Source organism: Alosa pseudoharengus, unplaced genomic scaffold (genome assembly GCF_046254945.1).
Source record: "Alosa pseudoharengus isolate Yale_2024_CS ecotype anadromous, Long Island Sound unplaced genomic scaffold, YU_APseudo_1.1 YU_APseudo_1.1_scf_10, whole genome shotgun sequence".
Taxonomy (NCBI): Eukaryota; Metazoa; Chordata; class Actinopteri; order Clupeiformes; family Clupeidae; genus Alosa; species Alosa pseudoharengus.
Genome location: NW_027468565.1, coordinates 9,424,979 through 9,440,690, shown reverse-complemented (window position 1 = coordinate 9,440,690; position 15,712 = coordinate 9,424,979). Strand labels below are relative to the sequence as shown.

Here is a 15,712-nt window from a genome sequence, read left to right as displayed (position 1 = left end):
CTGATTGACCTGTTTATTCAGATGGCTGTTATCATGGTCCTGAAGCAGATCATCAACAATGTGTTTGAGATCACTGGACCGTAAGTTTCCCTCTGTATGCTGCTTTGGGATGGTGTCAGTGGTTTTCACTGATTGGCATGCAAGTTCAGTGTTTAGCAAACATGTTTCGATGGTCCAAGGAACACGATGACACCACACTTTCACAGAGGTTATACTATGTGAAGAAATTACAAAACACTTTAAGTCACATTCAGCGAATGTATATCCACTAGCTGTTCCTTCTGTGTGTCTGCTGAAAAAAAGGTCAGGTGTTCGTATACAGCCAGGGCTCTGTGAATGGGTTTTCTCTCTGCACCCTCACACAGAACCTCCCTTCTCTTTCTCTCTCACTCTCTCTCTCTCTTTTCTCTTTCTCTCTCTCTCACTCTTTCTCTCTCTGTCTCTCTTCAGTTGGCTGTCTCGCTGGATGAAGCGGCGGAAGCTTCCACGGAAGAAGCGGAAGTGTGTAAACTGCTACGTGAAGGAGAACCAGGAGCCCAAGGTGGGCATGCAGCTGTGTGACAACTGCAAACTGCAGGACCTGCAACGCAACTACCGCCTCAACAAAGTGGACTGCTTCAGCCTCTTCAATGAATTCCTGGAGATGGGTAATAATAATAATAATAATAATAATAATAATAATAATAATAATAATAAGCTTTATTTGTATAGCTCCTTTCATACACAGACTGCAGCTCAAAATGCTTTACATTTGGAGCATTTAACATAATAATAGATAAAAGGAAAAAAGAAGAAAAAAGAATAATACAAACAAACAAACAAACAAACAAAACAATAAATAAAACATCAGAATAAAGATGAGAATTCACAGGATGGTAAGGAGATAGACAGATGTGAAGAAATAGGCTACAAAATAAAAAATGAGTTAACTAAAAGCTCTCATATACAGTACAGAGGCAGGCTGTTCCATAGCTTTGGTGCATAATGGATAAAAGGAGAGTGTGGGTACTGTCTGTTAACCATCACAGTGTTGTTACGTAAGAACCTAGGTGTTTTACTAGACTTCTCTTTGACTTTTAATAAGCAAGTCAATAGTGTTTTTTCCAGCTAAGAATGATAGCAAAGCTTAAGTCTTTTGATTTAGAAATCCTTATCCATGCATTTATTTCTTCAAGGCTTTTAAATGTCCTATAAAAATAAATTGACTTGACTTTACTGTGTCACAATATAAATAGATACTGTATCAGAGGGGTTGATTGGTACTAGATTTTATGGATGGAAAGGGGGAGATATCAATCCCAGAAAGACCGATAGCATAGAGTTTGATTTTAACAATACAACCTCATTTCCAAATTAGTTATGAAGCTGTGTGAAATGTCAATAAAAACATCAACTATGATTTGCAATTCATGTAAACCCTATATTTCATTGAGGATAGTGCAAAAACAACATGTCAATTTTTGAAACAGAAAACTTTCGGAATGGTAGTTATATCTCTATATCCGGTTCTCTCCGCAGTAATCCAGTTCAGCTTCACCACCATCTTTGTTGCTGCGTTCCCTCTGGCGCCTCTCCTCGCCCTTCTCAACAACATCATTGAGATCCGACTGGACGCCATCAAGATGGTGAGCCTGGAGCGCCGCCTAGTGCCCCAGAAGACCAACAACATCGGTGAGCACCAACAACTCTCAGATGGAGTTTTGTGATGATTAATTATCTTGAGGGAGTGTATTATATTGCTTGTATTATATCTCTCCGGCTAGACTACATTTCCGTCAAATGTTAGTCTCTGAGTCTCTGCGCTTGGTTATGTTTGTGGTTGTGTCACTGTGTGTGTATTTCTATGCTTATGAATGAGTGTGAGTTTCTCAAATTCAGCATTTGTGTGTGTATGTGCATGTTGCTACTTGCTATAAGGGATTGTGAATGTTTTCATCTTTGAGTGCATCTGTGTGTGTGTTTGTGTGTGTGTGTGTGTGTGTGTGTGTGTGTGTGTGTATCCTCTGTCCACAGGCGTGTGGACCACTGTGTTAGAGGCAGTGGGAGTTCTGGCGGTCATCGCTAACGGCCTAGTGATTGGTATTTCATCAGACTTCATCCCTCGGCTGGTCTATAAGTACTACTACGGCCCGTGCTACAACTCCACTGAGCCAAGTGTCAAGTGAGCTGAGAGGAATAGCAATCATCTCATACTTAAATATATGGAATATGATTTGTAGATCCACTGAATATCTCTATTTTCAATTGTGCTGCATTATTGAATGAAATTATCAATAATAAATACATAATCTTCACACCTGGCTCTTTTGCTCACTCTTTCATCCCATCCCTACCCTCCCTCTACCCTCTCTCTGCTTTCTTTCTTTCTTTCTTTCTCTCTCTCTCTTCCTCCCATCCTTATCTTCAGCTGTATGTCAGGCTACATCAACAATACTCTGTCCACCGTGCAGGTGAATGACCCAGGACTTAATTTCCATCTTAGTCAACTGATGACAGATGAAATCCACAATGTGACTCACTGCAGGTAAGGTTTGAAGGGAACTTAAGTGACAGTACTAATGTGCCAGTGATGATTGATTAATGACCAGTGACACTGTATAGAAAGGCTACAATATTATGTCTTTCCCTTCACTCTTTTTTTTATTATTTCTCTCTTCATTGTTGTCAGTGCTTTTTAACTGTCAAGAATAGTTGGAAATATCTGCTTTTTAAAATGCTGTCTGGAAGGATGGCTCTGTTCACTGGATGGCTCACTGAATATATAACCAGTCCTTTTGATGCATTCGCTGTAAAAGAAAACTTTTACTGTCAATGCATTTCTGTCACAATGTATAGGTTGAATAGATTCAACCATATTTGTCAGTTTATAAAGTGTGCAAATGCTGAAAAGGGGGCGAGGGTGTATACTGGCTTGTGCAGGTCTGTAAAAAAGCAGTCAGTTTTAGAAAATGAACCGAGGTGGGAATAAGCAGCACAGAGAGCACTTATAAGATCTTCTGCCACATTACTGTCCTGACACTTTGTGATGCCTCTCTCCTCAGCTATAAGGACTACCGCAGCAGTGAGGATTACAGCCTAACCCCACAGTTCTGGCTCATCTTGGCTGTGAGACTGGCCTTCGTCATACTGTTTGAGGTGTGCTCCCTGCAATTCAGCCTCATTGTACTGTGATGAATATTATTAAACAGTATTTGGAGAAATTTTAAAAACATGTACTTTCTAATCAATAGACAAATGTCAAAGAGTCTTTTATTCCTTTTTAATATATAATCTCTGTCTTCCCCTCTTCCCCACAGCATGTAGTTGTGATTTGTAAGTTCATTGCCGCCTGGTTTGTCCCAAGTTCATCACTTCAGGTGAAAAACACAAGACTTCACGACAAGCTGAAGAGGCTAAAGGAAGAGTTAAGGTGAGTCCAGTTGTAAGGCCTTTGTTGATGACCGTATATGACCAGCACAGGGTTTGTAAATGATAATTTAAAAGTCATAATTCAGTGGTTATAAAATGGCATTATTTTTTAACAAGAAAGGACCTTGCACTTTACATCCTCAGTGAGTCACAAATGTAGCGTACAAAAAATACAAAATATACCATTCTTGATTTAGATGCAAAGTCGTGTATATTGCGTCTCTGGTAGGAGTTTCAACATTAGTCCTAGAACACATGTGGCTTATTTCTACCTCTGCACTGTAACCGACTTGTGATGTGAGGGCCTTGAATTGGCTGTTTTATTGCACAGTCTTAAAGCTGCAGAGATACCGTTTGTTCTTATATTGGCTTTCAGATTTTATAATAAAAATGATGTCAAAGCTGATGGCAAATCTTTACTTGTACCATATTCACACATGTATGTTCTGACTTGTCTCATGTGCTCTATGCTTGTTTGTTGTCCTCACACATATGCTTCTATTCCAGCGGAGAAACCTTCTACTGAAGAAAAAGATTGTTTCTTTTGGGACCCTATATAAGGAAGGATCCAGGCTAATCAAGAACTCTTGAACTAATGGTGTTTTTGATAAGTGAAGAAGTCTGTTATGTCTATACAGAAGCAACTGTAAAGGAAAATGAAGTGTCAAAAGCAGATTCAACTCTAAGAAAAACATCTAACCTATTTTATTCAAACTACTGAATTTGGCCCCTCAATAAAGGGGTTAAAAAAGAAAAGAAAAGAATAGAAATGAAAAGGAATGAGAGCTGATGAGAACTTGCACCTGTGCCTTCACTGTGAAATATTGAGTTGGTCAGCCTGGCCTGTAGCCACACCTTTGCTGGAATGTGTTGAGGGACAGTGCAACTGTTCAACAACAATGTGGCTGCAATTAAACCCGCTCTACTGCAGCTGTTTTTTTATCTGTTCAATTATGATTCATCATCTGTAGCATAGTAACAGATGTTGTATCATATAAAGTCTGTCTATTTACCCTCCTTCAGGGAGTTATACAGTGATTTACTGTAAATATTATATGTACTATTAATATTGTAAATAATTCCTAGGCTATAAAACCACGTTTGAGAGCCTAAAATTATGACTTGTAATTGAATACAATGTACAATTGTTTGGAAAGTGAAGGATTTTGTACTTTTTATATGAATAAAATTGAAATATAAATGTAGGCTAAAGCCTTTTCTCCTCCTTTTACCTGCCCCCAGAAACAAATAGCCTACACTAGCGTGCTACATGTACTGCACTGTGTTTTTACTTTCGCTCTCAAACAGGTGAGACTTGTCACGTGAACTCAAAAGTGGGTTGTCGAAGTGACTCCACACATAGAGCATAAGATGTGTGCTTTCCGCAGTGCTAGCTCTCAGCAGTTAACATCTTAACATTAATGTCTTAACATTGAACATTTTCACTCAACACCTGGGTCGGCTCGTTTAGGTGTTTTGACATGACGAACAGAAAGATCGTCGTAAATTTGCTCTGGACGTGTCTGATCTGGAACAGAATGTTGTTCACAGAAGGTAAGATTTCAACTTATTATGTGTAGCAGACGTAACTTTGGCTTGGTGTTAATTAATGGGAACACGTCGTTACTTCCGAAAACCTGTTATGTATCAAAGGTAGTATAGCCCACTATCTACGTAGTAATTATTTTACTCTTAAAAGCCAGTCTCAACATCTTAATCCCATAATTTGTCAGTCTCTTCTGGGGCACTAATTACAAAGGTTATTACATAGTTTGTCAGAACTGTTTTGCATATGATGTCAGTTGATCTTGGATATTATGTTTGGTATGATGTTCCATTTGGACTGGGACTGACTATTGACTAGGCTAGGGTTACCTGAAGGCTACCTACAGACAAGTGCCCTTTGGACCCGGATGTCATGTGGCATGCTTGCAGTAGGCGACGGTAGCCTGGTTAATATAATGGTCATGGGTGTTTTAGTGTCATGTGAAAATGTCTAGGCCTACGTTTTTACGGAGGGTCTAGAGGCCTTTGTTCAGTATAGACAATGAATTAGTGTTGATTCAGTGGTTTCCCACATTATCTATGCTGAAAAAGAAGTTATGATGAAATATTGTTTACACACCACACAGCCAGTTGAGTGGACTTTCCCATAAAGGTTGTGTGTGCGTGTGTGTGTGTTTACTAGTCTAATGGGTGTATCAGTGTTGTTCACGCTCAACATGGGAGATGTTGACGGTATTCAGTGTGTAATTTTGTCAGATATTGTCTCATCAATAGAGTAGAAAAAGTTATTTGGCGTTTCATTTGAATGAATTCAAATCAGATTAGTTTCTCTGTCCCTCCCCACACTGAGGGAGGTTTCCTTCTTGATGCCCTTTAGCCTACCTTAAAGCCCTGAAGGGGATCCTCTTGTTGGTAGGCAGCAGTAGTAAACAGGTCAGGATAATTTTTATCGGTATACACATGAACTCTGCCCTCATGGAGGCAACCTGTTAGTGAACCAGGTCCTGGAGACCTATATTATCTCACCTACCCTAACAGCACAAGGTTGCAACAAGGATACTACATAGTGCAGTTATTTCTTAGGCTGTAGTTAGCGTTTCCCGTTATCGGTATGTCTATAGACATTGTTGTTAAGCCTTGTATTTCCCCTTCCATAAAGATATAAATAGCCGTTGCCCTTGTGCAGTGCTGTTGTAGTATAATGTTTATTACAGTAACTACCTCTACTTTGGTGCTGACATTAGAGACTGCTGTATGGCTTCAAATGGAAATAAACAAATGTAGTCTTATCTCCAAATGGCCGAGCCGTACCATCCTACTGTCCTACATCATCAGTAAATATCATTTCTGCTGTTAAGCCACCCTTACTTTCCCCTATTAACTTATCTCTAATGTGTCCTAATGCAAAGTGAACCTTCTAAAGCACACACGCACGGACGCACTCACACACGCACACACACACACACACACACACACACACACACACACACACTCACCTTCACACTCTATTAACTCTGCCTACGCCAACACCGTCCACCAGTACCATCACCAGGAGTTCGTTTCCCTTCCCTGCTCACTCAGACCCATAACAAAACTCAGCCATCAGGCACCAGGCCAGCAGCAGCACAGGGGAAGGCCTCCATGCAAAACAGTGTCTGAAAAGCATCACAGGTTAAATGGGGTTAAATGTTGCTCCATGCACTTGTTCAACCTGCTTTCAGAGCATGATATAGCAAATTATATCACTTATTATATCAATTAAATTACACACACACACACCCACCCACCCACACACACACACACACACACACACACACACACACACACACACCAGGGTGCAGACGTACATGCAGTGTGCAACAAGTTCATGTGTCTTTTTGAATGTGGATCTCAATGGTAAGCAGCATTAGATGATAGCACAAGCAAAGGGGACATATTCAAGTCATACGATAAGTTGCATCTCTGGATGCATTTAATTTAACAATGCCCTCAGGCTGTTCACTGTGAATTTTGAAAGCAGTATCTTAATGCAGAGGCATAGCCCCATAGCAGAGGCGGACAGAGTTCACAGCTTAATTACTTGAGTAAAAGTACAGATACCCTTTGCTAAATTTTACTCAAGTACAAGTAAAAGTACAACAGTCAGATGTCTACTTAAGTAAAAGTACTGAAGTACTTGTTTTTAAAAGTACTAGAGTATCAAGAGTACAAGAGTAGCCTACATTTTCTAAATATTGCATTACTATTGCCACAGTGCTTACATTTATGTACAGAAACGTCCTACATGGAAAATTTTTAATGTTAATACCTTGGAGAATATAAAAGCAATTGAAAGTAAAATCAAGTAATTTTCATCTTTTTACCATGTTGCCAGGGATGGGCAGTATTTCTAATACATGTATTTAAAATACGTATTTCAAATACAAAATACTATTTTGTAATTGAAACACTTCAAGCGGAAACTGTCAGAAAATTGAAATAGTCTGGCGAGGTGGGGCCACAGGTTGGCACATTCCCGGGATGGACCTGTTGTGTCTTCATCCATTGTTTCGTCCATGGTTTCATCTCTTATCTAAATCTGACCATGGAGTTGACTTTGGCGGAAAGCTGAAGGTGATTGCTGATAGGCTGTCCCAATCAGTGGCGCCTGCACAATCCAATTACGTTTGAGAGGGAAACAACAAATTGAGGGTTTCCGAGATTTTTCTTTTCTCCTTTTTTTTAGAAGTAGTAACGGGTACTCATGGTTATGGATAGAAATGTAGTGGAGTAAAGAGTACAATATTTGCCTCTCAAATGTACTTGAGTAAAGTCATGAGTACTCCCCAAAAATGATACTCGAGTAAAGTACAGATCCCTCAAAATTGTACTCAAGTACTGTACTCAAGTAAATGTACTCCGTTACTATCCGGCTCTGCCCCATAGCCATCAAATGTTACGCAGCATATTTATAGCACATGTTTGAGTTGCATTGATTAGTCTTGTAAGGGGTGCTGTGGCTCACCTGCATGGTGAGGTCAGGTTTCAGCCCCCTGGGTTACATAAGGACACGGCCTCCATCAGCTTCAGCTGGGCTCATGAAGAAGCCTTTTGTTTTTACCTGACGGATATTCACACACACGCATGCCATGCACACACACACGCATGCACGCACACACACACACACACACATACACACACACACACACACAGAGAGAGACACACTCGCAAACATAGACACACACACAGACACAGACACAAACAGACACACAAACACGGATACAGGCATATGGAAATTTGTATTCAAATACACATGAACACACATGCTCATAATCACACATATATGTGCAATATATCCTCCCTCACCTACAAAATGAAATATCCCCCCCCCCCCTTGCCCTCTCTGTCTCGGTTTTTTTTCACGCAGGATCTGCCTGCTCTGAGCCGCCAGAGTTTCATCCCAGTGCGTCGTCTGAGGTCTGGGGTACCGAGGGGACCACCATCACCCTGAACTGCACTGTCCTGCTCGCCTGGGACAGTAGTGACCCAAGCTGCAACAACAGCCTGCAGTGGTTCAGAGAAGGTGCACCCATCAACGCCAGCCGCTACCCCCAGAACACCACAGAATGGTGAGCATAGGAGAACCACAGGCAGGAGTGGTAGGCTAGACATGCTGTACAAACCAAGGAACATTACAGTCCTTTGATTTTCATTATTACACTAAAGAGGGCACCAGATTCACTTACTCTTACAATAAATGCTAGTACCGGTATGTTGTGAACGCCTTTATAATATGTCTAATCGTGCGTATTATAAATGGATTGAATGTAAACACATAGTACACAGCAGACAGTGTGTGGGGCAATGATGATCTCCCATGGCCCTGAGTGATCTATGATTAAAGCACAACCGTCATATGAGGTCTGAGCCCCCACCTCAAGACAGAACAGACACATCAGCCACTAGGACCCTACTTACACCTTAGCTAACTTAGCAAACTATCCCCTTAGAATTATAAGGTTCTATCTACGTTCTGAGTAGTTCTGAGATATTGAGCTTCAATGTCTTAGAATTCCATAGAGTTATACTGATAAGCGGAACAAACCTCTTTAGATATAATGCATATAACTACAAGAAACACCTCACCTGACCTTCTTAAGGTGTCACAGAATAAAACTATGAGTAAAGGAAGTCCGCCACACCCACACCAGTATTTCCTCCCAATAATATTTGTTACTTATAACGTTTCGAGCGTGAGCCCTTCATCAGACATCAATTGAATTGAAACGGGCTCTTAAATTCCAATTCAATTCTTGAATTTCACTTGCATTTCAATTGAGGTAGCAAACAGGAAGCAGAATTGCAAAAAATTGTGCACAACCCTGTCAGACATGAAAACGTAGTAAAACACACCCATGTAAACACAACACATTTTGTCCAGTACCCAGTTTTAGAACTTGGTTGTGCGTGCTTTATTTTATTCTTACAGAATAAGAATTATGTCAATAACTCAGTTTTGACAAAAATGTCAGATAGAACCTTAAGTCCCTCCGCTCGGCAGCCATATAGCAATGCTTTTTGGGCACTCATCGGGCATCCTATTCAGCAGAAATGCGCGTGCGCAAGGCTTCACGACACCAATCTTGCTCCAGCGGCGAGTTTACAACACAAGGGAAGATGTCTTCATACACCATATGATTGGCTCAATGTATTCACATCACACCACATGACTGGCTCAATGTATTCACATGTCGACATTTTTGCAGAGGAAGGGGGATGGGATATGTGTAGACAACGGCCATATTGACGTTACAAACTAACCCCATGCATTTCTATGGAGGATTTTTTGAGTGCTGTGTCTCCTCATTAGAAAGTCTCTGGTATAACCTACTGCTGACCTAAAAGGAAGTGATGTGATTGTATGACAAGAAGGATTATTGTGTCGTGTGGCTGTCATCTACTCTAGTCACCATGGCAACCAGACACAGGTGAGCAGCGTGCTGCAGGTGAAGCTGACGGACTCAACAGACTTCGGGCTCTACAAGTGCATCGTGAGGAACGCATCGCTCACCTTCAGCTTACACAAGTCAGGTAAGAGAACACACAAAACATAATAATACTTGCATACTGTCAGTGCAAGTAAGCCGGCATACAAAACAAGGACATGACTGTGATATGGACTGGGGACAGAAATGCTGGACTTTGATTACTTGATTTTCTTCTCCAGACCTAGAACAGATTTGGAAATAACGAATAGCCAAATTTGCAATTTACATGGATACACAATGCCTATTAGGGCGCATTCACACTACACTGTTTGGTCCGAACCCGAGTTCGTTTAGACAGTTTGTTTAGAGGTTCGTTAGAACTCCAGTGCAGTTTGAATGCCTGTTCCAAAACCAGGAAATAAACTGCTGCTTTTGCGATGTTGCCGAGCGATATTGGTAAAAATAAGCTAGTGTTTATGACATGAAGTACAAAAGTGTAATGTGAATGGAGACCAGCTGGGTCAGGGCTAGGTGGGAGTAATCACACTCGGGTACGGTCCAGTTAAACGGACCCAGTGTGAAAGCAACCTTACATGGACATTTCCTTACAGAAACATACTTACACAAATCATGAAACTGGAAGCTTTGGTTAGTAAATCTCATTTTTAATCTTGTGTGATATTAGCAAGTAATATTACGTTGTGATATTTTGCCAGACCTGCCTAGTCACACGGCTACAGTAGTGGCGGCCTTCACCCTGCTGCTACTGCTGGGCTTGGCTGCACTGATCTACTCCAGGTGCCACCTCAACCTGAAGCTCTGGTATAAGAACACCTATGGAGACTACGAGATCAACGGTGAGGAGCCCAGGAAGGTTCAATATCTTGCAGTGCATTAGTACACAGTCATAAAGTTGTTATCATACTGTGTGTATGTGTGTGTGCATGTGCATGTGCATGTGTACATTTACTGTGAAATATGAGAGATGTGACATTTAAATGATTATGGCTTGTACAGTACATGTGTATAATGTGTGTTTTGCTGTTTTAAATCACAGATGGTAAGATGTATGATGCCTACGTCTCTTACGTGAATGACGAGAATGACAAGAAGTTTGTGAACTTCATCCTGAAGCCTCATCTGGAGAACAGATACGGACACAAACTGCTGCTCAACCACACAGACATCCTACCAGGAGCAGGTAAGAACAGACACACAGAGGATCTAATATGCACAAAGGGAATAGTTTTTGACATAGGTGTGCACACTAATATGCACAAAGGGAAGAGTTTTTGACATAGGTGTGCACACTAATATGCACAAAGGGAATCGTTTTTGACATATGTGTTTGACATAGGTACTCGTTCCTCCCGTGTTCAGGAGGCAATGTGTGAATTGGCTGGTGGCTGCTTTCCATTTGCATGGCCTGGACTGAGGTGCTCAGTTCAGTATGAGTAGAGCAGACGCATTTGGCAAAAAGTGTATTGGATTAGAATTGCAGACTGTTTAGTAGTTGTGATATGATGTGACTCTGTGTGTGTGTGTGTGTGTGTGTGTGTGTGTGTGTGTGTGTTGTAGAGCCGTCTGCAGAGCTGGTGATGAGCGTGAGCAGGAGTCGTCGTCTCATCGTGGTCCTCTCTCAGTCTTATCTACAGCAAGAGTGGTGCACCAGCAACTTCAGGTGACCCCTCATATTACAATAGCCATACCTGTACAGGGCAATTCCACGGAAAATTGACTTTTTGTCACATCCATAACGCCAGTGATATGCCTTGGCATTTGTATGATGTGAATGATAACATTCATTTTTTGTGCATTTTTTCTCATTTATATTCTTCAGCCAAAAATAGCAAATGCTCAAATTTCATGTAATCATTCACATCATACCATACCATCACATTTTATTGGCGTTATGGATGTTACAAAAATGTAATTTTCCATGGAATTGCCCTGTTTGTGCATGTGTTTATTTAAAGCAACACCAAATAACTTTTCTACTGTCGCACACACGCTATTTGTTTATGCAGCACTGGCTTTGCAAATAACAATGTCCACAGACAAGGTAGAATATGTTGCATGATTTTATGAAAGTACGATGTATTGCAACATCAGATGCAAGTCAAATTTTTACTTTCTTATGTCTTGTTCCATCGAACTACAGTACAGATCCGCTACCCGATCTGGCAAACGTACATAGTGCGGTTATAGCCGATAGAGGGCCGCGGAGCGAATGCAGAAGTGCCGTTCACCCTGTTATGAGTTGATGAACCGCTGAAACCATTTCTTATAAGGTTCTTATAAGGTACAAAAAACTCTTTGGTGTTGCTTTACTAAGAGATCAAGAGGTTTTGCAATGCAGAAGAAGTTTAGGGAGGTACTTAAATATGTGTACGTGTATGCGTTCATTTGACCGCGTGAGGGAATTCATGTTAGTGCGTGTGTTTGTGTGTGTGTGTGTGTGTGTGAGTGTGTGTCTGTGTGTGTGTCTGTCTGTGTGTGTGTCTGTGTCTCTGTGTGTGTATGTGTGTGTGTGTGTGCTTGTGTGTGTGTGTTTTAAGGCAGGGCATGTGGCATCTACTGGAGCTCTCCCAGAGACCGATTTTCATCATGTTCCAGGCTCAGCAGAAGCAGCTCCACCTGGAGGTGGCGCACCAGCTCAAAGAACACGAACACCGTGTACACACACTCATCTGGGGACCACGCTCCATGGTCAGACACACACACTCACACACACACACTCTCACACACACACACACACACACACACACACACACACACACACAAAAACACACACACACAGAAACACACACATACACTCACACACACACATACATACACACACTCACACAGACAAACACACAGATTATCTTAGAGAACAACATTTGGGAATCTTTAATGTCTTGTAAATCTGATACCAAGAGAATGACATTTTGCACCAATGTCCAGTATCTGTGGATTAGTAGGAAGACAAAGACTTCTTTTCAAGGTAACGTTGACATAATAGCCGCTCTCTAACACCCCCCCCCCCACCCCTCCCTCCTCAGACCCCCTCGTCTTCGTTCTGGAAGGAGCTGGCCCTGGTGATGCCCCGTAAGGTGACGTATCACAGCAGCCAGTCCGCTGGGGATCCCCAGACACTCTTCCAGGATGACAAGGACCCCATGCTCTCTCTGCACCCGGACTACCTAGACTGCCGACCGGACCCTGACCCTGCTGGAGACCTGGGTAAGAAAGGTGGTAGTGGTGACATCAATCTGGGCCAACTTTTGCTTGATAGGGATGATGTAATTTAACATACTGTAGTCCCAGTACAGAGCATGAAACTGACGAGTTGCACAGAGAGTTTGGATGAGCTATTGCTAATTTGCATCTCTTATCCCTAGTTGGCATTTTATTACACAATATTCATAGCCTTCATAATTTGATATAGAAATGATATGGAAAATGTCTGTAGATATACTAAAATACACATACCACAATATACTGTTGTCTTGTATCTATTGGCTGTCTAATTGTGCCCTGCCAGGGGACTGCAGATGTAAATTAGCAAAAGGCTAACTCTGGTACAATGCATCAAATGGCAACATGTATGTGTAAAATTGCATATGGTCACAAACAAACAAACAAACAAATAAATATTGCATGTAATGTTTGTCCTGTGCTGCAGGGCTCAGGCTGCCGATCCGGGCCCAGCCGTCCAAAGCTCCGGTGTTGCCTGCGGCCCCCGTGATCCCTGACCTCTCCTCTGAGCTTCGCCCCTCAGACATTGATGTGTCGGACCTCGGCTTACGTGACTACGCTGCACGCACAGACTTCTACTGTCTCGTCACAGAGGATATCTGACTGAAGAGAGAGATAGAGATAGAGATAGAAATAGCAGCAAAGCTTCATGTGTGACTGTGTGTGTGCGTGTGGGCATGTGTATGTGTATGGACTGTACTGTATGTGTGCAAATGTCTATGTATGTCTATGTATTCATATGTAGCCTTTACATTTGGCTGACGCTTTTTAACCAAAGCGATTTCCAACAAGGGAAACAATCAAGGTAGAGTTTGATAAGTTAGTGAAGCAGTAAGTGCTACTTCCATACAGTCAAGTGTCAGTTCTAGTTAGGTGGTAAATGCTAGAATTAGTAGCAATCAGTATCTCAGCAGACAAAAAGACATCAGAAAGGATACGCAAGGATTGGAAATCTTCCTGCCACAGTCTCTTTGTTGTCTTTTTAAAAATATATATTTTTGTAAAAATAGAAACAAAACCTGATCCATGGTCTGCACTACATTCCTACCCTGGCCTGGGCAAATCTTCATTTCACCATGTCACTCCATGCCGCTCCCCTGCTTCCTTACGTTTTATGTCAACAGAAAACCACAATGCAGCTGTTTGCAGGGACTGGGCAACCATAATGGCACAGTATGATTTAACCAAGCTACCAAGCCACAGCAGAAGGAAAGAAAATCTGCACAAATTGAACAAAGTTCAGACTTTTAAGGGGCTTGCTTTCAAATATGGTACTATGGTACTACTCCTTCACATGTAAATATTTAGTACAAATGTAAAGAGCTGAACCACCAAGTGTATATTTGTATCTGTATTTATATCTGTACTGTAAATGGCAAAATTTGATTACCAAATTACAATATGAATCATACTTTTCTTTGTCTTGTAACCTCCTGTAAGTGTGACCTAATTTATTTTATGTGCGAAGGCGTTTTGATTCTGTTGGCCAAATGATAGTTTGATCTATTTGATGATCCTTATCTACCAGAAAGCTTGACTTCTGGCACTGCTGTGCTGTGGCAGTGAGAAGTTGTAAAACACTGTGGAAAAAATATTTAAATATATATTGAAAATAAAAACTGTTGGAAGCAAAGTGGTTCCTCTCTGTTTGTCAGTCACCAAATGGTGCCCCCACAGCTGCATCAACAAGAGAGTTTTTAATTGGGCACTAGGGGGCATTGGAGTTACAATAGGGCAATTCCATGCAAAGGTCATCCTTACCATGTGTTAACCTTTCCTGCTTTGTTTCCGACCGTAGTCAGAAACGCAGGGGAGATTCGTTACTCCAGGGCCGACGTTATAAGGTAGAATAACGTCGGGGTCACGGTCCCATTTCTGATGAGCAAAAATACTCGAACTGAACGTTATGGAGTTTATTTTGGACAGTAACACCGCTCACTGTGTACAGACTCCAACTTGAACTTCCATACTCTGCTACAGTCGCATACATACACTTCCTCACTCTATCTCCCTCCTTCCCAACTTCCCACACACACACACACAGAGCTCTCTTAAAGGAGCCGCAACACCATTTTACAACACTACCCCCACTCTGGATGGATATTACCACTTAATTCCACTCCAGCAAAATAACACATTTCTTTCGCAGGTATACAGCCCTCATTTGCAAAAAGTCCATCTAAGAGGGTCAGTATAATCAGTACTTCATAGTCCATTACTACGGGGCAATAGTCACTGGTGGCGTTTCCCAAAGGAAAGAGGCAGTCCTCCTTGCTGGGTATTTAGACGTGTTGTGGTGGGGCATTGCAAGCTTTGACAAGGCATACATATTACACAAGTCACAAGATAATACTACACACCTAATACTACAGGCGACTGGAGCATTTAAAGAAATAACTGGAAGGACTCAATAACTATCCAATCAAAAGAAGATACAGTTCCTTACCACAGTAAATAATCATTGCTAAACCAACAGTTTGCTGTAACAGCCAAAACAATACGAAACATCTTACGTCATTACATTTTTTTTTTTTTACAGTGAAATATTGTCTTGACTCTTGAACTGTCTTTGAGTCTAATGAACTTAGTGA

At 41.4% G+C, this 15,712-nt stretch overlaps 2 protein-coding genes across 2 annotated transcripts in view; both read left to right on the top strand.

The window, feature by feature from the left end:
• The window catches only part of LOC143099944 (anoctamin-9), a 23,667-nt gene extending 19,054 nt beyond the window's left edge, over positions 1-4,613 (top strand). The window contains exons 17-24 of the mRNA XM_076262855.1: positions 1-80; positions 451-647; positions 1,519-1,671; positions 2,014-2,161; positions 2,408-2,524; positions 3,042-3,135; positions 3,297-3,409; positions 3,916-4,613. The exon at positions 1-80 is cut by the window's left edge and continues 18 nt beyond it. Coding sequence (XP_076118970.1) covers positions 1-80; positions 451-647; positions 1,519-1,671; positions 2,014-2,161; positions 2,408-2,524; positions 3,042-3,135; positions 3,297-3,409; positions 3,916-3,934 — 921 coding nt within the window. The 3' untranslated portion in view covers positions 3,935-4,613. The remainder of the gene's footprint in view (positions 81-450; positions 648-1,518; positions 1,672-2,013; positions 2,162-2,407; positions 2,525-3,041; positions 3,136-3,296; positions 3,410-3,915) is intronic.
• A 128-nt stretch (positions 4,614-4,741) lies between these two features.
• On the top strand, positions 4,742-14,754 carry sigirr (single immunoglobulin and toll-interleukin 1 receptor (TIR) domain). Its single transcript, XM_076262846.1, has 9 exons — positions 4,742-4,962; positions 8,321-8,522; positions 9,860-9,984; positions 10,598-10,738; positions 10,939-11,082; positions 11,460-11,562; positions 12,440-12,590; positions 12,926-13,106; positions 13,549-14,754. The coding sequence occupies exons 1-9, from the start codon at positions 4,890-4,892 to the stop codon at positions 13,722-13,724; spliced, it is 1,296 nt and encodes a 431-aa protein (XP_076118961.1). The 5' UTR covers positions 4,742-4,889; the 3' UTR covers positions 13,725-14,754.
• Positions 14,755-15,712: the final 958 nt, after the last annotated feature.

Excerpts from the sequence above, each read along its gene's own strand:
- sigirr (XM_076262846.1), top strand. The coding sequence starts at position 4,890 with ATGACGAACAGAAAGATCGTCGTAAATTTGCTCTGGACGTGTCTGATC. Across the intron at positions 11,083-11,459 it reads AGACATCCTACCAGGAGCAG|AGCCGTCTGCAGAGCTGGTG; the intron begins GTAAGAACAGAC and ends TGTGTGTTGTAG. Across the intron at positions 12,591-12,925 it reads TCTGGGGACCACGCTCCATG|ACCCCCTCGTCTTCGTTCTG; the intron begins GTCAGACACACA and ends CTCCCTCCTCAG.